The sequence below is a fragment of the Diabrotica undecimpunctata genome, chromosome 2, assembly GCF_040954645.1.
Source record: "Diabrotica undecimpunctata isolate CICGRU chromosome 2, icDiaUnde3, whole genome shotgun sequence".
Classification (NCBI taxonomy): Eukaryota; Metazoa; Arthropoda; class Insecta; order Coleoptera; family Chrysomelidae; genus Diabrotica; species Diabrotica undecimpunctata.
In genome coordinates this window covers 76,578,593-76,603,354 of record NC_092804.1, presented here as the reverse complement: position 1 = coordinate 76,603,354, position 24,762 = coordinate 76,578,593, and the positions used below count along the sequence as shown (strand labels likewise).

The following is a 24,762-nucleotide window of genomic DNA, read 5'->3' as shown; positions in this document are numbered from 1 at the left end:
CTCTGAGGTGAGAGAAATGTCAAGAGGATCCCTCCCTGAGAAATCAGGGAGTGAACTACCGAGAGGTTGCTGGGACGACACCCAGGAAAACCGTCAGGCAGCGGCTTGGCGGGAAGACAAAAATAGAGTCTTCAGAGTAGCAAACTCCAAAACAGTCTCTTGAACCTATGTTTACCGCCTTACGGCAAAATGAGTGATTTCCCTCCCCAAAATAATGTTGTCACGCAGGTGACTACATGTGAAGCAGAAGATGATGACAGGCCCCAGTCATCCACCCCCTCAGTTGCTACAGCAATAGAATTATACAATAATTTCACCGCGAACCTTAACAACCCCGCGAATAATCTTCCCTCATCTGACGACGACTCCTATTCGCCCGAGTCAGAGGATGAAAAAAATAGCGAAGTCGATACGAACGATTCCACATCAATAATCGCAGAAGCCACTGAACGCCGAACCGACCGACGCATTAAACGCCGAGCCGACCGAAGCCCCGCCCCTACAGGAAGATGACAGGAGGAAGAGGAAGTAACCAAAAAATCGAAAGAAAAAGACGAAAGCGGTCTTTACAAGTCAGTAGACTTACTGACCGAACAAATCAGGCAGCTACAAAAAGAGAGTCGTCAGCGTGAGAAACAGGCACAAGCCCAAATTCAAGATCTCCTAACTCAGATGACTGAGTTAAGGAAGGAAAACCAGGCAAAGGACGAGGAGATAAAGAAACTGGTCGGCCATATAATGGCTCTGACCGAGAGAAACGAAAAACTGCTGGTCGAAGAAAAGAAAAGAGATCAGGCCTTGTGGGAGACTCACAAGCCTAGAGACGAAACACCACGCAAGACGGAAAAAGCCACTCCTTCGACATCTGGAGTTGCAGCAAAGCCAAGAACTCAAGAAAAAGAAACGGAGAAATCTGAAGCAGGATGGACAAAAGTCCAAAAGAAAGAAAAAACCAAAAAAGGCACCGCTACTGAGAAATCAGTAAACAGTAGCGAGAAACCAAAAAAATCTATGAGTGTCGTTGAAAAACAGACGCAAAAGATTCATGAAAGAAACGACGAAGCGCTCACTAAAGCCGCAAAAGATAAACATAAAAGAAGTGAGCAAAAGAAAGCCCATAAAAACTTGAAGACTCCAAAAGAATCCCAAGTTGAGAAAGAAACCGACGAAACCCCTTAAAAACCTGCAGAGGTTAACGTCAGAAGACCAAAACCTCCTGCGATCATCTTAAAGACGGTCGCAGAACATCAAGCAATCCTGCAAAAAGCGGCGAAAGCAGGTATAATCTCAGACAACAAGTTTGCCAGATCTGGCAGAACTATCGTAATCAACACAAAATCCAGGGAAGACTACCTAGGAGTAGTAAAAATTTTAGAAGAGCACACACCGAAGGTAGAGTATATTGCCTACCCAATTGACAGCGAAAAATTAAAGAGGGTCATACTAAAAGGGCTATCCGCAACCACAAACACAGAAGTAATTCTCAACGAATTAAGACAAAAAGATGTTGACGTAACAAGAGTCAGCAATATGTATTTAAAAAAAGAAGGAAAACAGATCTTGCCTTTCTTCATGATCACCCTCAAAGAGGATGACATTCAAAAAATACGTGGAGTCACAAACCTGTGTTACATGAGAGTTCGTTTTGAAGACGAATTCAAAATAACAAAGGACACCCTACAATGTTTTAACTGCCAGGGATATTATCACAGTTCCAAGGCTTGCCACTGCGACTCCAGATGTGTGAAGTGTGGTGAAAACCATTTAAGCAACGACTGCGAAAAAAGCAAGGAAACCGCCCCAAAATGTGCCAATTGCGACCAAGCACACACGTCCAATTATAGAGGGTGCTTAAAAGCTCCCAAGAAGAAGATCCCTGCCCCCGTAAAACCGGCGAGCAAACCGATCCAACCAGCCACAACAACCACGGGCTTCAGCTACGCTCAAGCTGCCAAAACAACCACAGAAGAAGCAGCTCCTACGATGCAAGACGCTGCCTCACTTATTGCTTCGTTTCACACGGAATACAATAAGAAGATGATGGAGATGATGTCCATGATGGACAGGGCAACAAAGATGATGACTGCATTCGGAGAAATACACCGACAATGCTAGCGAACCGTACGGAAGATCTACGCATAGGGTCCTGGAATTCCGGTGGAATTTTCAAAAAACTCAACCTTTTGGATGAGATGATCAACAGATTAGAGCTCGATATCGTAGCCCTTCAAGAAACCAAATTAGTGGAAAGGAAGAAAACCAAATTTCCAGGCTACGATATCTACAGAACTGACCATAGAGCGATATCAGGAGGAACAGCCATACTAGTTAAAAAAGGCATAGAACATGAACACATACCAACACCAGATGGACTGGTGACAATGGAAGCCACGCTAGTCAGATTAAAGGCCAACAACGAAACACTAAAAATAGTGTCAGCTTATGTCAGACCTAACGATTTGATATTCGATGAAGACTTGAGCCTAATCCTCGATACAGAAAAGCCCACAGTAATTATAGGAGACCTTAATGCGAGATCTCCCCTATGGTTCGATAGAGCAACCAATAACAACGGAAGACGACTTTGCGGCCATCTCGAAAACAGACCAAATACCTACGTGATCAGACCAACAGGACCGACCTGTTTTCACGGACAACTCCCTACACATCTAGACATTGCAATCCTACACAACGTGGGTCAACAATACGAGATACAATCTCTAAATGAAGGCGATTCAACGCACAATCTAATCGTCCTGACCCTGGGTGCAATAGAATTAAACTATTTGCAGCCCTACCAAAAGAAGACTACAAGCTGGCCAAACTTCAGAAGGATTTTTAGCGAAAACATCGGTAACATCCCAACAATAAACAACATCACAGAACTAGAAGACAGTGTAACTAAACTAGAAACAACCATAAATAATGCTATCGATGCCAGCTCAAAAACCGAAAACACTACTAGACAAAAAGGAAGATTCGGAGATATAAGTCTCGAACTACAAAACCTAATAAAAGAAAAAAAACAGAAAAAGAAGAAGAGCCTATCGCACTAGAACTCTAGAAGATAAAAGGATTGCAAATGGGCTAGACAGGGAAGTTTAAAGACAACTACGAGAACATACAAGCGAAAACTGGGACAACTATATCCAAGAATTAGACCCAAACAAATCCGCCTTCTGGAAATTATCGAAAATACTCCGACAGGACAAGAAACCCATACCTCCCTTACACGGAGAAAACGGGATTGTTCATACGGAGAGAGATAAAGCTGAAGTCCTAAAGGACGAACTAGAAAGAGCATGCAGAAACAACGAAAATCACAATGAAGACATAGACTTCGAAGAAGAGGTAGAAAGAACAGCTAGAAGATTACAGAGAAGAAAGGGTAGAATAGGAATAACTCATACATCTCCCGATGAAATTAAAGAGCTAATAAACTATCAAACGCCAAAAAAGCCCCAGGACCTGACAAAATCACAAACAGGGCACTAAAAAACCTACCCAACAAAGCTATTGTCTACATACCGAACATAGTAAACAACATGCTCAAACTAAGATATTTTCCAGACAGATGGAAGGAGGCACAAATAATCATGATCAAAAAACCAGGGAAAGATGGCACTTTTCTGCAAAATTATAGACCTATCAGCTTATTATCATCAATTAGCAAGATAGCGGAAAGAGTTATACTGAAAAGACTAAACGAAGAATCGGAAGCACTAGGCACCATACCAGAAGCGCAATTTGGATTCAGAAGCGAACATTCAGGCGAACTACAAGTTCTACGTTTCACCGAATTCGCAACTAAAGGATATAACGAAAAAATGTACACGGCAACAGCATTTCTGGACGTCAGTAAAGCATTTGACAGGGTCTGGCATGATGGACTCATATATAAAATGAACACCATGGGATACAGCGAGGCGATGACATGCCTCCTTGGATCATACTAAGCCAACAGAAGGTTCAGAGTTCGGACAGGGGCAACCCTGTCCGAGGTCGGGACCCTGGAGGCGGGTGTGCCTCAGGGAGCTGTTTTGTCGCCTTACCTGTACACCATCTATACGGCCGACACGCCAAAAGAACCAGGATCCCTGTTGAGTCTTTACACTGACGATACGGCAATAGCTGTTAGCTGGAGAAATCCAAATCATGCAGCTAATCATCTGCAGAGAGCACTTAATAGATTCGAAAGATGGTGCATCAAATGGAAAATAGCCATAAACCCAGATAAAACACAGGCTGTAATGTTTAGTCACAGAAAAAGTGTACCGAATCAAGAATTAACAATTGGAAACACCCCAGTACAATGGACAAATGAGGCCAAATACCTAGGAGTGTTACTCGACAAAAAGCTTACATTTACGCAGCACATAAATCAGCAAACGTATAGAGCCAAAGCGAAAAGTGAAAAGTCAGCTCTCATCGCTTATTGGTAGAAGAAGCAAGTGAAGGTTCAAAACCAAAATCAGGATGGCGAATAGCATTATCCTACCAGTCCTCTCGTATGCCTCCGCTGCGTGGGGACACACCTGTAAAACTAACAGGAAGAAAATACAAACAGCGCAAAACCAATTAATAAGAGACGCCCTGAATCTACCAAGATATGTACCTCTGAGAAATTTATACAGAGACTCAGGACAAACAAGGATTCTTCACACAATGGACAAAAAGGCATACAAACTTTTCAACGGACTAAACACCCACCCAAGTAGCATGTTAAGAGAGCTGACTAACTACAACGCAAACACCAGGACGGTACACAGAAGACCTAAACAGCAAATAGCCGGATATAGGGTCCCAAACGAATAAATGAAGAATGAGATGGTCGCAAGGACGTCTAAACAAAAGAATGCAGTCATCAGAAAAACAACCACCAAAAAAATCCTTCTCTTTTAGGACTCTGGCGAGAGGATACAGGTGCCAAGGCACTTAGATAAGGACACTATACACCGGGGTGTGTGAAGGCCGTATACACCCTGCAATGCACACCCCAACTCACCCACACATTTGTGTAAGATTTTAGTGTAAGACAAAAGGGTAAGAATTGTGCCGGCATATTATAGTCCCATCGCCAAGGAAGACCCCATAAAAAAAAAAAAAAAATCGGTTGTTTTTCTTTTCAATTCTGATATTTTAAAGTCAATTTTTGACACTAAACGTTTTAACGTAAATTCACATTTATTTCTCCATATAGAAGACCCCTCAGGCCTTCTATATACCGCTGTTGCGGATTAGGCCCTTAAGGCGGATCGAGTGATACTGATCCTCTCGCGACACCCGAGCACTGAGGTCATGTGCGGCAAGCATGGGCTCAGTGGCCGGACACACATCGGACACCCAGCCGGCGAGGAGAACAAAATTTATTTTTGCCAAATCGGCGGCTGAGTGATCGAGCACACACTCTTTCCGAACATGAAGTCGACAGCTCAGGCTGTCGACTCCATGGACGGAACACACGCTACTTTTTCTTTTTGTTTTAGGGACTCAAGTCCCGAAGTGCAGTTAGAGTAAAATCTATAGAGTCAGTAAAGTAATTAGGGAGAAAAGCCTAGATGTGGCTACCCCTACAGTTAGGTGGCATAACCACAATAATTAAAAACGGGAGTTGTCTCATTACCCAAGGCAACTCTAGTAACTTTCAAGATCATAAGCCTCCTCACGTATGTCACACGATGAGGAGGGGTGGTGGAAAAACCTGGGGGTCAGATAGGTACCACTTCGACTAGCGAAGTGTGACCGGTTTGATCTTCGGACATGTGGATCCCATGCTTAGTATGGTATACACATGTTCCTAGAGGTTGGGTTGATCGCTTAGCGTGATTGTGTGTGTGTGTTATTAAACTAGTGTACTTTTCCTAGTCTGCTGATTTTAGTTTCCATGTTTCATACGGTTTTGTATTAGTGTTTGTGTCTTTAATATGAGTAATCAAAATTGGTAGATGGTCGTTATCAAATAAGTGTTAAAGTGTATATAAATCGATGGTTGAAAACGTGCCATTATATGAGTTGAAACGGGTAGACATTCCTGTGTTTTTTTTTTTTCTTGGCTTGGACAATTGTCATTCAGCCAGTCACAATCAGCATGAGCTTTATTTTCGAATTTAAATATGCATATAAATATTTAAAGAATTAGTGAAACATGATTAATATAATAATAATAATAATAATATAATTATTCCGTACTTAGCTAATGTACATACTATGTTAATAAATACTATATTATACCTTTATTATAATTCAGTTATTGACAGACGTGAAATACATAGTGTATACATCTTACAAATAAAAATATCTACCTACTATGTTAATAAATACAACTATGGTAATATATATTTTTTTTTAATCACTACGTTAGGACATAAACCCGATTCAACACCTCGGAGGTTTAGATCCTCTTAGTGATTGTTTTACTATATTTTTATTTTTTTTTTTATTATTTTTTTTATAATCCTTTTTTTTTTTTATTTATTTTTTTTTTAATTAATTTTTTTTTAATTTATTTTTTTTAATCTATTTTTTTAAGTATTTTTTTATATTCCTTTTTTTTAATCTTTTTTTTTATTTTTTTCCAAACATAGGTTACAAATCTAATTACAGGCATACTTTACTATCAGACAAAAAGTTTATCAAGCAGTCAAACCTTTTCTTTTCATTAAGTGATAGTAGAAAGAGAATATTAACAGGAAGTGGGATGTTCTTGTCCATCATTCTTTTAATAAGGTTGTTGGTGTGTTGTTTATACTTTTGACATTCAAAAAATATGTGGTTTAAGTCACTTTTAATCTGACATTCTTGACAAATATCGGAATCTAATATATTTATTTTAAATAAATGTGCAGGATAACATGCATGACCAAATCTAAGTCTACTGGTGGTAGTTATATATTTGCGAGGGAGGATGAAATTGTTATACCAAGGTTTTTTTGGAATATTTGGTTGTATCAAACTATATTGTGTTGTTGAAATACTACAGTACTTTTCCCAGTGTGCTTTCCAGTTGTTCATTTGTTCAGTTCTTGAACAAGCAAAAGCATCTATAATGCAAGGATGATAGTTGGTTAGTGTTCCATGAATGATGGAATTTTTAGCTAAATGGTCTACGTGTTCATTATATGTAATTCCTGAATGTGCTTTGATCCACATCAATTGTATTTTTTGGGTGTATTTATTAATTTCAAATAAGCATTTTTTAATTAAAATAATGTATGGATTAGAAGTACTACATGGTAGTTGCGGTTTTTGAATAGCTGTAAGTACAGATAATGAATCAGATAAAATTACTGCTGAACTATAGATGCAAATTTAAAATAAATTAAAGCTTCATATATGGCCGCAGCCTCGGCACTAAAAATAGAGAAATTTGTGGGCAGCTTAAACATTTTTTCTATAAATTTATCTGGAATATAAAAGGCACAACCAGTACCCTTTGAACTTTTAGATGCGTCTGTATAAATACAAACCGATTTTGCCCAATTTGTTAGATAGTTGTTTAAAACAATACGACTTATTAAAGGGTTCTCATGATAAATAGGTTGTATTATATGTACTTGATCCAGTAACTCAAAGAAATCTTTAAAATTTACCACTTTATTTGCAACTGTAAGTTCAGTATCTTTATTTGCAGTATTTCGAAATGCTTCGCATAAGGGTGGAGAATTCTTGTGAGTTCAATATTTATTTGTTAAGTCGAAATAGTTTAAACTACTAATATCTTTATATAAACAAGTGTTGTAACCACGAACTTTAAGGAGAAATTTTTGACTGAGATATTCTCTTCTAAATTTACTGGGCGGTTCCATTGTCTCAACATAAAGTGGTTCAATAGGGGTAGATCTCATAGCACCCATGCAACACCGCAAAACTGTGTTTATAAAAACATCTATACGGCCTAAAATATTGTTACTAGCGGATCCGTAAAGTACAGAGCCATAATCTATAATGGACCTGATATAAGAATGATAAAATAGAAGACATGTTTCAACATCAGCACCCCACCAAGTTTTTGTAATTGATTTGAGAAAGTTTAGTGCTTTATTACACCTATCAAGCATAAAATCAACATGCAGTTTCCAGGTCAGTTTTGTATCCAAAATCATACCCAAATATTTTATCGACTTACAGAGGGGAAAATAATTATCATTTAATATTATTTGTTCTCTTTGAGGCAAGTTATGTCTAGTGAATATACAAATGTTAGACTTGTTGTTTGCCAACTCAAAACCATTTTTTCTAAACCACCTACAGCAATGTTCATGAACACATTCCAATGTGTTTAAGCCGTCATTGTATTTTTTAGATTCAGTATAGATACAGAAGTCATCTGCATATTGTATTGTATTAAATGAAATTTTTTCGATACTAATATTATGAAAATCGGCTGTGTAAAGATTAAATAGAAGTGGACTTAAAACTGAGCCCTGTGGAAGACCCGAACTATTAAAACGTGGTCCAATGAGTTGATTGTTTTCCATCCTAATATATATTTTCCTGTTTAAGTAGAAATTGACAATATTTTGGGCAAGCAGGAAAGGTATTTGGAATTGTTGAATCATTTTTTCTTTTAGCATATCTAAATTAACACTGTCATATGCACCTTCAATATCCAAACATAATAGTGGAACATACGTATTGCGAGAATATGCATTTTGAATGTGAGTTACTACGGTAGCGAGTGCATCCAAAGTACCACATCCTTGTCTGTAACCGAACTGAGAATTTGGAAGTAGTTTTTTCTCACTTAACCACCATTCAAGCCTTACTTTTAGTATCCTTTCTAATACTTTGAGAACACAAGACATAAGTGAAATTGGTCTGTATGATTTTGCCAGATTCGGATCCTTCATTGGCTTTAAAATTGGGATTACAATAACTTCTTTAAATTCATCCGTACCTGCAGGCATAAATTCGTTAAATATTTCCAATAAAAGATCTTTAGCGATTGGAGGAAGCAGATCAAGCATAGGATACTTAATGTGGTCATAACCAGGACTTGTGCTAGAACGATTATTTAAAACATAGCTTAGTTCTGTCTGTCTAATCGGTTGAAGTAAAAAGTGGTTTTTGTCGGTTACTATTTTCTCAGGTTTATTAGGCATAGATATCACTGTTGGAGGAGCAATTATATCAAAAAACTCTTCTATCCAAATATTTTCAAAAGATTTTTTTTTGTTGGTGATTTTCTGTATAACTTTCTAGCTTGAGTCCAAAGTACTGATGATGGTATTGATTTATTAAGAGAAGAAACCCAATTGACCCAGCTTTGTTTCGCAATACTTTTTAGTTGTTTTTTTGTACTTGCCATGTTTGATTGGCATTTTATATAGTTCTCAAAATTACGTTCATTTTTATAATTCATGAGTGAATATTGCCGGTTTTTAATAATAGTGTCACATTCAGAATTCCACCAAGGTGGCGGGTTTCGAGTTTTTGGCTTAAAAGGTTTATATTGTGGTATTGCAATGTGAGCAGCATAATTTATACTATTAATTAAATGTTCATATTTGCTTGATGTGTTATTTGGAATTTCAGTATTTTGGTTAAAAAAGTTTTGTACTAAAGAAGTATATAAAGGCCAATTAGCTTTTTTGATGTTCCAGTTATTTTTTGGTAATATTTTTTCTGTTTCGGCTTTAATGCAAATTTCCAACTGTATAACAAAATGATTTGATCCTAGCGTGTCTGAAGAGATAGACCATTCAGTCTTACTAACAAGATCCGGACTGCAGAAAGTTACATCAATCATTGAGTAATTCTGGTTAGGTTGAGTTAGTATTGTTGGTTGTCCATTATTTAAAACTGTAAATTCAAGATCATCTGCCATTTTAATCAGCTGTATTGCGATTCCATCATTTGTACTTGAACCCCAAATAGTATGATGGGCATTAAAATCACCTCCTATTATAATTGGTTTTTGTAACTGGGAAAATATATTAATCCAATCATTTATCGTGCATCTTATTTTCGGGGCTCTATATAGTGACATAAAACTAATTTGACTATTTCCATATTTAATTTTTATAACACATAACTGTATTTCGTTATTGTAATTATTATTTTCAATTTTTAGTTCAGTAAAACAAATTGATTTATTTATCAGTATAGCAACTCCACCATAACCATCCAACCTATCATTACGATCAAGATTATACCAATTAAAATCATATAATACATTTTTTTTAAACCATGTTTCACTAATAATAGCTATGTCTATTTTGTTAGTTACTAAATATTGCATCATACTATTTTTATTTGAGACAGCAGAACGAGCATTCCACTGCATTATTTTTAACTTAGGTTGACAAGACATTTTTTTATTTAGTATTAATCAGAGTACCCTCCAATACCTGTTCAATATTATTGACTATTAATTGTTTATCTATAGATCGTATATCATCAAAAGTTTGTATACTTTGTAAAAGCTGATATATAAAAGTAGAAAGACTTTCAGTTACATTTCTTTTAATTTCAACGTTTTCATAATTTGGTACAATTCGATTAACAGGTAAAGGTTTGTCAGGTCCAAAAACAAAAGGAAACATTGGTTTCTCAGTAGACGACTGTGTAGTTGGTGAATTGGCTTTTCTTTTTTTATTTGTTTGAGATTTCGTAATATTTAAATCAGTGTGAGTAAAAACAGAATTTGGCTTGTGTGAAACTTGTTTAGATACCGGAATAATTTTACTAGTTGTAGGCAAACTAGGAAAATCCCTTTCATATTCTGCTAAACATTCAAAGGAGTTGTTACTTACAAAATTTGAAAAGGACTTTTCACAGTAATTACGTGCTTCTACAAAAGATATGTTATGTTCAGCCATTATATTTTTTATTTTTTTCTGTTTTTCATATTGTGGACATTTATTAGATATCGACAGATGGTTTCTACTTTTACAATGAATACAAAATACAACTTCTCTATTACAATTATGATCTTTTTCTTTAATTTCACTACATTGAATACACCGTTCTTGTGTACTTTTACACTGTTTGGATACATGTCCAAATCTAAGACATTTATAACACTGAACGACTTTTCCAATATACTGTTCAACAGGACAAAATACCTTATTAAAAGAAACATAATTTGGCAGAACGTTGCCTTCAAATGTGATAATTATTGTCTTTTTATCTATGAATTCAACTTTATTATCATTAACAACTTTACGTTTAGTTCTATATATATTAATAACTTTAGAAGATGACTCTATAGTATTTATTAAATAATCTACGTCATACTGAGTATCTACGTCCCGTACTAAACCCTTGATTTCCAATAAATGATTAGGTATGTACGCCTTAAGATTTTCCAATTTTAATGCTTGATTATTTACTAAATTATTTGCTTCCAGTAAAGACTTTAACAAAACCTAGATGCGATTTCTACCTATGCTTTTAATTTCTAAAATATTTGTAAGCTTTAATTTTTTGAATAATATGTGACCAACAGTCATCGGATGTAATCTACCTAAATTTTCAACATTTACTTTTTCAATATAAACCCAAATATTTTTAATATTATACTTATCTGAGCGTAAATTAAAGGTTTTCTTTTCCGGTTCCATGACAGCACCTACACTGTTGACATTTTTTATGGTCATGCTTTGATTATTAGTTATTTTTAAATGGTCCTCACTATTATCTACTAACATTTGCGTCAACGAGGACGTCCCTGCACTAGTGTCCCCCATTGGGGGAACAAAATATAAGTTTACAACCGTAAAACACTTGTCGTTTAACTATATGGTCAAAATTAAAATCCTAATTATACATAAAAAGTAAATCACAATACTAATTAGAAAACCGGCTCGTTTATTGTGGTTTTTGCACTTTAATTTTAAATCAATACTGTTTAAAATTATTAAAAACTATAATTTTTATCGGAGAACTTTTAAATTCAAATTTTCACTTTGACAGTTATTTGACGTATGTGATTCCTGTGTTTAGTAGCACCAGTTTGAGGTTGTAAATTATTTTTAATAGAGTTTTGCCATTTTTGTCAGTTTTCGAAGATCCCCAAGATTCGTTATGACAATTTGTGTCAGCAACAATTAATTTAGGAGGGGAATTTGTTCTATTACTTTTTGTAGTTCTAGTAGTATGGATTCTTACTGATGTAGTAAATATATACTGCAAATGTTGATTTTGAAACGATGAACTATTGAGACTGCAACAGCTTTCAGATTTATATCTAACGGAATTTCTTTGAACTCGACCGTAGATTTCACAAAGATGCCAACACCACCGCTAGCTATTTGCTGCACCGGTCTATTTTTGATTTATGGTGTACAGTTTTCCAATTTTACAATATTATTAAAAAATTATTAAAAAACAATGAATTGTATTTTAAACGGCCCAACACCGAAAGGTACAAATGGGTCTACTGATTAAGTAAGTAAGTAAGTATTAAAAAATCATGTTTCTTTTTAAGATAATACTTAAGGTGAGAATTCATTGATTAATATTTTTAAGTTTTCGATATGACTGTAAAAGCCATTCAAATTCCATTGAACTATGAATTTGGTTATTGAATAGAGTTTCCATCGCTTTCTTCCTTAGTAATAGAAGAGTTGTCTGTTTCATGTATCTTTTTTAAGATCCTTAAAATCTTGTTTTTAAATGTTTTAAATGTTAAATTTTATTATTTTCATTGTAATAATATTATTATCATTCCGTATTATTGTAACATATTCTTATTGTAACACTTAAAGTTTGTGTAATGAAAATTCATGTTATAGTACCTGTGTAAGTGGCCATAGTAGCCGAGCACGTTAAAGTTGAAATAAAAAAAAAATAAAAAATATTTTAAATGTTTGTGTTTGTGTGTACCATTTGCAATTCAGCGCTAAGTCCTAGGTCATTTTTATATTCCTTTGCTACATTTTTAGGAAACTTTAAATCTATAGCATTTGTAATATAGTCGCACCGTTCTGTGTATTTTAGTGTGTAAGGAATAATATCTGACGATAAAATGGCTTCTATAGGTTTTATTGAGGTTTCGATGTTCAAAGCTTTTTTAATCCTTTTATGTGCATTATTTTTTGATTTTCTGACTCTATTCTTTCAGGAGATGTTGACATTTGCCTTTTTATAAAAGTATGTGATATTATGTTGGTATGATTAGATGGTGATTCGCGTAGGTTTTGTGAGTTGTAGGAGGTATTTAGTAGTGGTCTGGTTGAAGAAGTACGAGGAGTACTGGATTGATGAGCAGTTGGGGTTTCTGATATAAGGAATGTTTTATTTATTGGATAATTTTCTGTTTCAGAATTATTAGTATTCATAGATTGAGACAGCTGGTCAATATTTTGTATATTAATTGGTTCGATAGTGCAGTTTTTATCTTTGTGTCCTGTGGTATTACATTAAGACCAATTTAGGCCATTAAAGGTAAGATAAATTCTGTAGGGGTTATTGTCATGAGATATTAGAAGTAAATTTGGGATATGATTATTAGTTGTTGGAGTAACAAATACGTGAGGCATAAAACTTAATATATGATTGTATTCAGATTTAGGCATGCCAACTTTTAAAAATGATATTTTAGACACTGCAATAAGCTCCAATTTTTTGAGCTCTTCTTCGATAATAGTGTTTGGAATACTGAGGCAGACATTTGATATCACTAGTCGGCTTGCAGGAGTAATTAGTCTTCTAATTTCTATGTCGTTTACTTGTATTGAAACGGATTTGTAATTATGTAGTAATTTTTCTAAGATTGTAGTGCTACTGAGATAAATGCATACTCTGCTGATATGATATACTTTCTAAGATGATATTTTTGGGTTGTACTAAAGTTCCCATTGCTCTTATGTATTTGTGTATTTTTATATCCAAGTGATAAAACAATTGCTTGTTTTTTGGATGGAAAGTTAAAGTTGCTTACGGCATTAGAGTAGATTAATGTTAAAGAAGAGGTTGGTGCTGAAGATGTTAATAATGATTTGGTAATTCATGTGTCAGTTTTTAAATTGTTATCCATTTTTCATTTTTATTTTCTTTATTTAATGGTATTTATTCTAAAGCCGCTACTGACTTAAGGTAATTAAGCCGGCTTATCGGCGTTTTTATTTGAAATAAAAATAGATTTGCTGTTGTTTAGTTTTCAATAAAACCCTCTAAATGGTTTTATATGGATCAAATAAAAATTGTACTTACAATTTTTCTCTTCTGAAAACACTTTAGTTTCACTCTTAGTACAAACTTATATTTAAATTTTTGGTATAAACTAACAAAAAACACGTTTTATTCGGAGCTGAAATTTATTAACACTTTTCTAATGAGTACCATAATAAAGTTTTTTTTCTTAAATTAAGTTTAATAAATATATTTCTTACAATTTAACCTATTTTTTGCTTGCCATAATAATATCTGGTTGTCCAGCATAATAGGTACCAACGATCAGAAGTATTTGTTATAAGTGATAACTTTATTCTTGGAGGGGCTTCGACACACACCTTTTGACCTTTGGGTTATTTCCTAGAAGTTTTTGAAAGAGCTGGAATGCAATAGCTTGCTATTAGATAGAGTCAGTCAGTCAACGTCAGATTTGAGTTACTTTCAAAGAGTCAAATTCTTTTATTTTCGTTTTCATCGGGCAGGAGCAAAATCAATTTAAAAAATGTTTTTAAATTGATTTGCGGAATTTGACAGCTATGAATTTTTATATATTTTATTCTATTTATATTTAGATATACTTATTTATTTGCTGTGCTCTCATTTATTCGTAATAAATTAAAGCATTTTGTTCTAGAAGTTCAAAATACTTACGATAATTCTACAAGAGCTTTTCTTACTTCTTCCCAAGTTTAATTGCATAACTATTTCAAAACTCCCTTCGTACCAAAGGTCTTGTATCTTGTACTTCAGTGACTCAATTTAAATATCCCAGAAACAACGTGAATGCAGGAAAAACTGCACTAAATGATTACGGGAATTTATTTTCCATAAAGTTTTACAAACAGAAAGATACTTAATTTTACTTTTTTCAGTTTAAACCAAATTATGTGGAACCCAATAAATATTTCTGCAGTAATTAACTCACGTGTTTGTGACAATATATGTATTTACCTCTGAAAGTTGGGAGCCAACTTATAACAATAAAACTCACAACTTGTTATATATTAAAAGGATTAACGCCATAAATTATATTAAAGATCTATAGATCTATATATAAATTGCTGCATAGCTAGTAGGCCTATTTAGGATCTCACTAATGGGGCATATTTAGTTCCATATATTCACAGGTTATGGTCGTTGTTTAATCTCAAAGAGATCCATTTTCAGTTGGTTTTATATCGGCGTTCGAAGCATACAGTCATAGAGACCACATATTAATAAATCGATCATGATGTCGGAGAATTATATTTTTGGATTCTTTTAAGAATTGTATTAAGTATTCAGTTATTCAATTATTCAATTATTTTTGAATGTGGCGGTAAAATATCAGGATGGAACCTTATTTGCTGTAGTTTTCCATACAGGAATAAAGCCACGTGTAGTTTCTTCTAAATGGATTTTCCGGAGTTTGTATAAAGAACTGTATATGGCCGTAAGCTTTTTGAATTATCAGTTACGTGGATTTTTAGGTCAGTAACAATATTTATTTTGATCCAGAGACATAGAGTTTTATGTGAAGTAAACTCAAAATTATGTTTTTCTTTTTTGTTTTCTAAGGAACAATTTACAAATTTTTCTATTTATCTGTTCGTACAAGATAATAATTACTGTTTAGTTTTTTTTTATAATATCGTATAAAGTGAGTTACTAAAGTTTCTAAATCATATAAGAATTGCTACACAGTTCTACACAGTGCTACACAGATAATATCGAATCTGAATTTTTAAAACTCGGAAAAAATTGGATCACGGCTGTCTTCAATAAAATATACAATACAGGAATCATCCTTGATAAATGGCTAGAATCAGAATTCATAGCGATACCTAAAAAAAAAACAGGGGGCTAAAAAGTGCGAAGAATATCGAACAATCAGCCTAATGAGCCACATGTTAACTGCGACGTATACGCGTGCTTGATCGATTATGAAAAGGCATTTGACAGAGTTAAACATCAAAAGATAATAAACATTTTAAAAGAAGTAGACCTGGATGACAAAGACCTCAGAATAATTTCAGAACTATACTGGAATCAGACCGCATACATGAAAATTAACGGAGAAGAAACAGATCACATAAAAATACTACGTGGAGTTAGACAGGGATGTATCCTATCGCCGTTGATATTTAATATGTACTCAGAGAAAACGAGGCTCTTTACGGAATATACGAAGGCATCCTTCTAAATGGTGAAAGAGTAAACAATGTTAGATATGCCGACGACACCATGGTGTTAGCAGATAGTTTAGAGGAACTTCAGAGGCTAATGGACAGAATAAACGAGTACAGTCAACAGTACGGACTAAACATTAATACCCACAAAACGAAACAAATGATTATCAGCAAGGAGAATATAAATGGGGGCCATCTATACATTAATGGGACGCAGATAGAGCGAGTAAAACAGTATTGCTACCTGGGAACTATTATAAACGAACAGTGGGGGAATGTACAGAAAATAAAGTGCCGCATAGGAAAGGCAAGAACGGTCTTTAACAAAATGAGCGCCATCTTCAAAAGTCACAACATATCCCTAGATACAAAAATGAGACATTTGAGATGCTATGTTTTCTCTGTGTTGTTGTAAGGGGCGGAGGCATGGACGCTTACAGACACCACTATTAAAAAACTTGAAGCATTTGAGATGTGGCTTTATAGAAGAATGCTGAGAATATCACGGACAGCAAGGATCACGAACAAGCAAGTTCAAGAAAAAATGAAGAAGGAACCAGAGATTGTGTTTACGATCAAACGCATAAAATTGCAATATCTGGGACACGTTATGAGAAATCAGCACCGTTACTCCCTGCTGCAGTCTATATTGCAAGGTAAAGTCAAAGTTAAGCGCGGACCCGGTAAAAGGAGAATATCATGGCTGCGGAGTTTGAGAACATGGTTTAAGAAAACCTCAACGGAGCTGTTTCGAGCCGCGGCGAGCAAGGTCATGATTGCCAATATGATTTCTAACATCCGAAACGGATAGGAACCAGAAGAAGAAGAAGACGCCGTTCTTTTTAGCTATTGTAAAGACTACTGTAGGGACTTAAAATCTTAGCCTAAACCTTTAAAGGTAAATTTTTTATGTTTTTTTTTTCTTTGTATAAAATTACCTTGTCATTAATAAGTAACTAATATTTATTAATTTTGTGTCACAATGATTTTAATAATTTTGTTTAATAATTTAAGGGAAAGTAGCCTAATTTCGGATACCATTTACAATTAGTGTCATATTTTTCACCTAATAACACATTTTAAACTTTTATCTACTCAAGAGTACTTGCAGAGTAATATAGAAACTAATTTTATTATCATAGACAATTTATTGAAAATCTTTTTTACAAAAAATATTGTTCAATAAAATTAGTGCTTTTGTATGTCAAAAATTTTAGGGCTCCTAATTTCGGATACCCTATCCGAAATTAAGACACCATTTTGTTCATCATAATAATAGTTACACATCTTGACAAAAGTCGCAAATATAGGTTTTCTTCTTATCAGCATTGGCGCACATCTCATGACACCACTTGAAGCACTTTATACACCTTATCCACTTCTCACCGTGTGTATCTTCGGAATATAAACTGTCACAAAACATACATTCTGTGTCTCCATCTTCATCGTCTACATCCATATCAGAATCATCATCCAAAATAAGGTCATCACCAGGATGTGAAGTGTCACTACTACTCGATTCAATTTTTTTCTTTTGCTTTTTTTGGCGTGGAGTTTTTTTTCTGTTGACTTGATTTAATTCGTTGCTTATTTTTGGTTTCTTTTCTTTCAAAGACTTTTTTCTTTCTTGTTCGGCTACACTTCGTTCAAGTTCATCTTTATAAGGTGTACTAGTTATTATCCAACTAGAACCTTTTCGAGGATTTTTTTGTTTGTTTGTTTGTGAGGTATAACTGCAAGAAGGCAGTGGACTAATATCCTCAGCTCTTATCATAGTTGCCGTAGTTTCAGTTGCATTTCCATTGGATGATTTATTTGTTAAGTTATGTTTTGGAGGTGTTCTTTCGATAATGCTTTGTGGTTCTGGTCTTGACTGACCTCTTGTTGGTAATACTTCCCCATGATTTTGATTTATGGGTGGTGGTGTTCTTTCTCTTTGTCTCTCCATTATAAAATCGTGATCAGAAAAGTTATTTTTATTAAAAGGATATATTCCAGATTTGCGAAAACCATTCGCGGAAATTTCTGCAGTAGCACTTTTCAAATATGCCGGGCACATAAGCTTACAAATTTGATACGAGTTTATGGTGCGTCCAGGATTTTGCCTTAACCACATCTCAATTTGTTGCGAATAATATGTTTTAAATGGTGACATAAAAGACAAATCTAGAGGTTGTAGTTTGTGTGAACTGTGCGGCGGGATACACAAAATTGTAACGAAATTTGCACGTCCTGCTTCTATCACATCTATATTTCTTGTGTGGCTGTAGTGACCATCAAGAATAAGCAGCACTGGGTCTTCACGGGATGGTTTCACGTGAGCTACGAAATGCTGTAGCCATTGGGAAAAAATGTGCTGCTGAATCCAACCTGATGGATGGCAAGCTGCAATAGAGCCAGGCGGCGATCCATCTAATAATTCCACTTTCATGTTCTTTCTTGGAAACACGAATAATGGAGGGACAAACCCACCAGCAGCATTCATACAAAATACAACAGTAACTAATGCGCCTCTTTCAGTCGCGGTAACAGATCCAACCTGTTTTTTTCCTTTTAATGTTATAACACGAGTATTCTTGGACTGAACCGTTGTTATGCCGCTTTCATCAACGTTATAAACTCTTGCGGGGTTGAAGTTAACTTTTTCCATTGACGTTTCTAAAAGATCATAGAATCTGCTGACATTTTCTGGGGTAAATCCCTTAATTCGGGCTTTCGAGATTCCTTGTGGTTTTCTAAGGGACAAAACTGCGTTTCGCCTCATAAATCCCCTTAACCATTTTTTACCGGCAGATTCGGCATGGGCAAATGGATGACGAAGACCATTTCGTAAAGCTATTTGATATGCAAGTCTCTTGATATCAGCGGTCCCAATTCCGTAAAATCGCCGGTCCATTTCTAGGCAATACGAGACTAAATCTGCTTCCATTTCTGCAGAAAGTACTGGTCTTCTTCCAATTTTAACAGCAACCAACTGCTCCGGAGTTTTATTTTCTTGCTTAACATAATCTTCCAGAGTTGATTTCGGAACAGCAAATAACTTCGAGGCTTTAAGATACCCCATTTCCTTTCCCCTGACGGCACGGATAGCACGTATCATTCGGTCTGGATCCCATTGTTTATGTTTTTTACTTGTTTTTGGCATTTTCTTCTGAAAAGAAACAAAAGTTTTTATGCTAACATGATCATCAATTTAAGGTTCCTAATTTCAGATATCCGAAATTATGGGACTTGTACTATCCGAAATTAGGAATTTTTTATTTTTAAGGTTAGGGCTCTCTAATTTATATGTGATTAAAATCTGCTTTAAATTAGTAGCAAAATCAAATAAAACAGGTTTCTAGATTACCCCTGCCAAAAGATCAAACTTCAAACAGGAATAAAAACACGAAAAAATAGGCTTTGAAATACGACCGAAAAAAAACTGCACAATAACGTTTGGTGGTTTCGGCACTGCCATCTAACGGGGAGCAGCTCTACTACCTAAACAATTTAAGATAATGTTCTCTGTGGTATTCAGCGTGACATACGTATTGGTTTCTGTTCGCAAATAAAGAAACTTTTTTAGATACACCGCTATCCGAAATTAAGACACTATCCGAAATTAGGCTACTTTCCTCTATATGTTTTAATTATTTTATAAATTTATTAATAACTCAACATATCTTGCATGGCGACCATCATTATTTGTATTCCTAAAATTCACTAAAATAACTCATCCTAGGCCAGACTAGTTAGAGCCCTCCGTATTCATTCTTACCTATTCCCAAAAAAATTTCAAGTCTCTATATAGCCTGATTTTGCTGGATTTTTGTTTTGTGTGCTTTTAGGCACAATATCTATTATAAATCAAGGCTTTAGCATATAGTATGTTACAGTATTTTGTTACCCACTTCCGTACCTGACATCCTCCTCTTTTTGGAAACCAATTGTTAGGCCTCGTCTAGCTCAGACTCTTAGGTGTGAGAACGTCTTATTTTGAATGTAAATCTAAAAACTTTTGGTGGGACAAATAAATTAAGATATTGTCTAATTTTATTTATTGCACATTAAAAAAAGAATGAAGTAAAAATATAAAATAGCAACAATTCAAATCCTACCTAAAACTTTACAGAAATTTTAAAATAATACTTATGACTTTATATGGTTGGCAGGATAACTTGTTTATGGCTTCTGATGTTGGTTGGATGGATTGTAGCTGAGTGAGTAGATTTCAAGTTGGTGAAGATGCCGGGGACCCACCTGTGTAGTTTCAAGCAGCTATTGAATTAAACATGATATCTGCTATGTTGCTGTAGTTGTCTCAAATGTGGTACACCACGAGGCTTTAGGAAGTTCGACTAAACAAGGGGAACAAGAAAAATTTATTTAGGCAAAAAACTGCAATAAACTTAAGTTAGCGACTGCATACGTTTTAAATTTCCTTGCCATAGAAAATCAATTTTTTTAAAGAACATAACCGATGGAAAGATAATGAAATAAATATAATTACTAATAACCTTCCGTTTATGGCGTGTTTAGTGGTTTATTTTGTCTCATCGTTCGTATATAAGTTAGTTTTTTTTTCTGTAAAAAGAATCTCGCCAAAGGAATACTGCTGAATCAGTTATCCCTGTGATATTTCGATTAGATCCAGATACTAGTTTAACTAAACGCAACACACCTTCTCCCTTCGAGTTGCTTACTTGGTAAGAATCTTCTGGCTGCCTACCTACATAGGCTTCCAAATTCAACGTATAAGCTGTCTTAGTGTCAGTTAAAGCAAATAATTTCAGGCCGTATTTAGCCGCTAGAGAACCTCTATATGCTATAAGTTGTTCGTCGACTGTGAAGTACTCACTTGGTGAAAAGTAAGCTTGAAAATTGTTCAAAAGTAATTCCATCTCTTATTGGTGCAAATTTGTCAATGGCTTTTCGCTTATTTCTATTGATAACACTGTCAAACTGTAAGCATCGTATCAAGAAGCAAAATCTGGATTCACTCATAGATAAGTAGCAAGATTTTAGACCATTTTCCTTTGAATTATCCCAAAAACTTCGTTAGTTTTTCCTAAATGATTGCAAATAACCTATGAGGAACAATAAACCAACAAATACTCAAATTTCCGTTAAATTTGTATGTTGTGAATTTTGGTTAATTCTATCTATATAAATATTAGTACAACGAACTATTGTGTTGATCAATATATTATCATAAAAGAGACTCTAGATGTCAGTATCAGTCTTTTTTCTCGATTAATACTCTTTGGTTCTGGCAAACGGATTCGTACATTTTTTACAGGGCCTATTTTCCTCCATTTTGTTCCATCTTTCCCCATGTAATACTCTTTCGATCGATTGTCAATTTCTTCAATTTCACTTCTACTAGTATCACTTCTGTCAGATTCATCTTCTTTTTTTTTGGAAGTCCATTTCATCCAAACCATTTCATCCAAACGTCAGGACCGTTACTTCTTTTAACTTTACGCTTCTTCGAATTCTCCATTTTTCTCTAAAAAAAAAAGATCCGGTAAAAATCACGAGTAAATATCATTATGAATCAGGATTCGTAAGTACTCTCAATATGTACTAAAAAATTGGTATATTTATTAGACCAAAATTTACTTACCAAAGTAGACCATAATTTTAAAGAAAACTTACTTTAACAAGGAATACGGTTAGTGGCGTGGGGGACAGTCGTTAATCACTAAAAGACTTATGGAAATGCCTAGCAACTAAGTGCGTGTTACTGTGCACAACCACGTTATGCATTCATTCACACATTGCTTGGAAAGTAATGAAGTCTAGGTAGCGCTGAAGCCTACCAATTTAAATATGTGAGTACAAATAATGGAGTGGGTGACGTATATCACTAACAGAGGGTTAAAAGAAATTGGTTAAATTACATTAAAGCTTCTAACTGCATATAGAAATTGTTCATTGAAAAATAAAACGTAGTGTATGGGTTTAGATGCAAAAGAACAGTCATAAGAAAGATTTAAAAAATTTTCCAAAAAATTCACCTGATATTGGTTAAATATTAAACACAAAGAATTATTAATTTATCTCAGAAATGTTTTAACAGTATAAATAAACTTGTTAAACTGTTTGTTCGGGCTGTTAGGCCGTTGTCTTCTGAGATTAGTTCTCGACGTTTCGCCAACACTAGGGGTTGGCATCTTCTAGAGATGTTACTGCTTCGCTTGTAAGCTCAAACTGACGCCGCGTTGTACTGTGGAGGCCATATTTATATTTTCTACTCGCGACCCATTAGCAACGGCCAGAGTATACCGAATACCATGCACATGTGGAATGGTATATGTGGGAACCACGAAAAGACACACAAACACAAGGATAAACGAACTTGAAAGACATTGTCGTTTAGGACATATCGACAAATCTACCGTTGCCGAACACGCTTTGGGAAGCTGAGAACATCGGATACTGTATGAAGAAACGCAGATGCTGAATAAAACATCACAGTACTACCCACGGTTGTATCGGGAAGCGGTGGAGATATATAAGCACTCAAATAATTTTAATCGGATAGAAGAAGAACTAAAAATCAACAAAACATGGATACCAATAATAAAATCTACAAAAACTCTTTCCGCAAAACACGAAGAAAGAAGAGCTACTAAAAACGACGAAACGCCCCCTTACGCCGAAACCAGTGGAGGGGAGGCGAGTAGAAAATATGAATATGGCCTCCGCAGTACAACGCGGCGTCAGTTTCAGGTTACAAGCGAAGCAGTAACATCTCTAGAAGATGCCAACCCCTAGTGTTGGCGAAACGTCGAGAACTAATCTCAGAAGACAACGGCCTAACAGCCCGAACAAACAGTTTAACAAGTTAGACGATAGCCATGAAACCTAACGCATTTTATCAGTATAAATGAATTTTGGAAAGAAAATCCAGCTTAGTAGTAAAAGTATCACTTAATTTTGCATTAAAATAAAGCTGACATGACAGAAGTCAAGAATTGATAACTGACAAATAACGTTTGCCGACTGAAGTGGAGCATAGACATTTTATACTATTCTATGTCCTTATAGAACACACTGAAGTCAAATACGGGAAGTAGAGCTAAAATAAATGAACATTTAAAATGAAATATAAAGATTTTGAGAGAATATTTAGTAAATAGAAAGTTTAGCGCCAACTATTTTTAGAGTAAAAATAGTAAAATGAAAGAAAAAGTTAATATATAAATAAAATTAAAAGAAATTGATATAATATAATTATTTAAAGAATAATGACAAATATGTAACGTTTATAACGTTACGTCGCTAGCTTCAATTTGTGATAGATATCCCAATTATCCCAGTCTTGAAAGACTGATCTTGCCTTTCTTTGGTTCTCTTATATATTTCACTATAAAAGAAATTAACAACCTCGAGGATTTTGTTTCTATCTACAGTAATGTTTACATCTTTGTTTCTTATTTTTTGTCTGGAAAACTTTTCGATTCATTAACTGCATGTTTATCTCAATATAGTAAGATTTAAATTTTTATAGTTTAAAATATCAATACTGTGTTTCACATTATCGCTACTATTCGGATTTGATTTATCTTCCAAATAATAGACAAATCCAACTGTTTCAATTATCATGTTTTCTGTTGCAATCCCTAAACAATATGTTTGCTTTTTATATTCATTTTCTGATTTTAGGGCATTAGGATCTTAAATAAACTATTTTTTAATTTTTAATTACAGTTGGGTAAAACCAAATTCCGTATATCCACTCAGTCGATAAATTTTTTAAATAAAATTAAAACTGGTTTAATCACAGCTTCTTCTTATGGTACTTTATTCGTATAATAAATGTTGGTGATTAATCGGGCATATGTTGTTCTATTCTCTGCTGTTATTAGTTTTTTTTTTATTAAAAACTATCCAATGTCGTATATTTAGGATCCAAGAGAATTTTTTTGATTTGAAATATTTTTTAATAGGGGTCCACAGAATTATCCTTTGCGGCCTTTGATACTATGGAGTAGCTCTTTCTTTGTTTAAGCGATTGAGAACCTGTCTTATTTGTTTTATGGTTAGTCCAGGAAATTTTCAGTATTTGATTTAAAGTGCACATCTCAAATGCCTCTAACTTGTTCATGGCTAGATTTGAGAGTGTCTATTTTTTCTGATTCGTATAGCAGAGTTGATCAAATATAGTATTACAGTAGTTGTATCCTAAGAAGACTTAGGATACAACTAGTTAGGCACATTCCTACAAAAATATCAACATCAAAAATTATATAAATATATCAAAAACATCAACTTATGTGTGGGTGGTATACTTGTCCTTTTATTTGTAAGAATATGCCTCTTGCTAGTTAAAGTTTGCATCTAATTACGACATTTGTGTAAAGTTGGTTCCTTATCCAGCATTACAGGTATTCTATTTTAGCTACTATTTCCAAAATTTTACCATTTGGTATGATAGGCATTGGAACATTTTGAGATCAAAAAAGGGTCACCACTTTTAGTATTATCA

The 24,762-nt window shown here is 34.6% G+C and overlaps 1 protein-coding gene and 1 long non-coding RNA gene across 2 annotated transcripts in view; one reads left to right on the top strand and one right to left on the bottom strand.

The window, feature by feature from the left end:
- Positions 1 to 20,654, top strand: part of LOC140433351 (uncharacterized) — a 119,258-nt gene extending 98,604 nt beyond the window's left edge. The window contains exon 3 of the long non-coding RNA XR_011949929.1: positions 20,441 to 20,654. This is a non-coding gene — a long non-coding RNA (uncharacterized lncRNA). The remainder of the gene's footprint in view (positions 1 to 20,440) is intronic.
- LOC140433066 (uncharacterized) lies at positions 17,566 to 19,811 on the bottom strand. Its single transcript, XM_072521128.1, has 2 exons — positions 19,636 to 19,811; positions 17,566 to 19,437 (listed from the first exon to the last, which is right to left on the bottom strand). The coding sequence occupies exons 1-2, from the start codon at positions 19,744 to 19,746 to the stop codon at positions 17,566 to 17,568; spliced, it is 1,983 nt and encodes a 660-aa protein (XP_072377229.1). The 5' UTR covers positions 19,747 to 19,811.
- Positions 20,655 to 24,762: the final 4,108 nt, after the last annotated feature.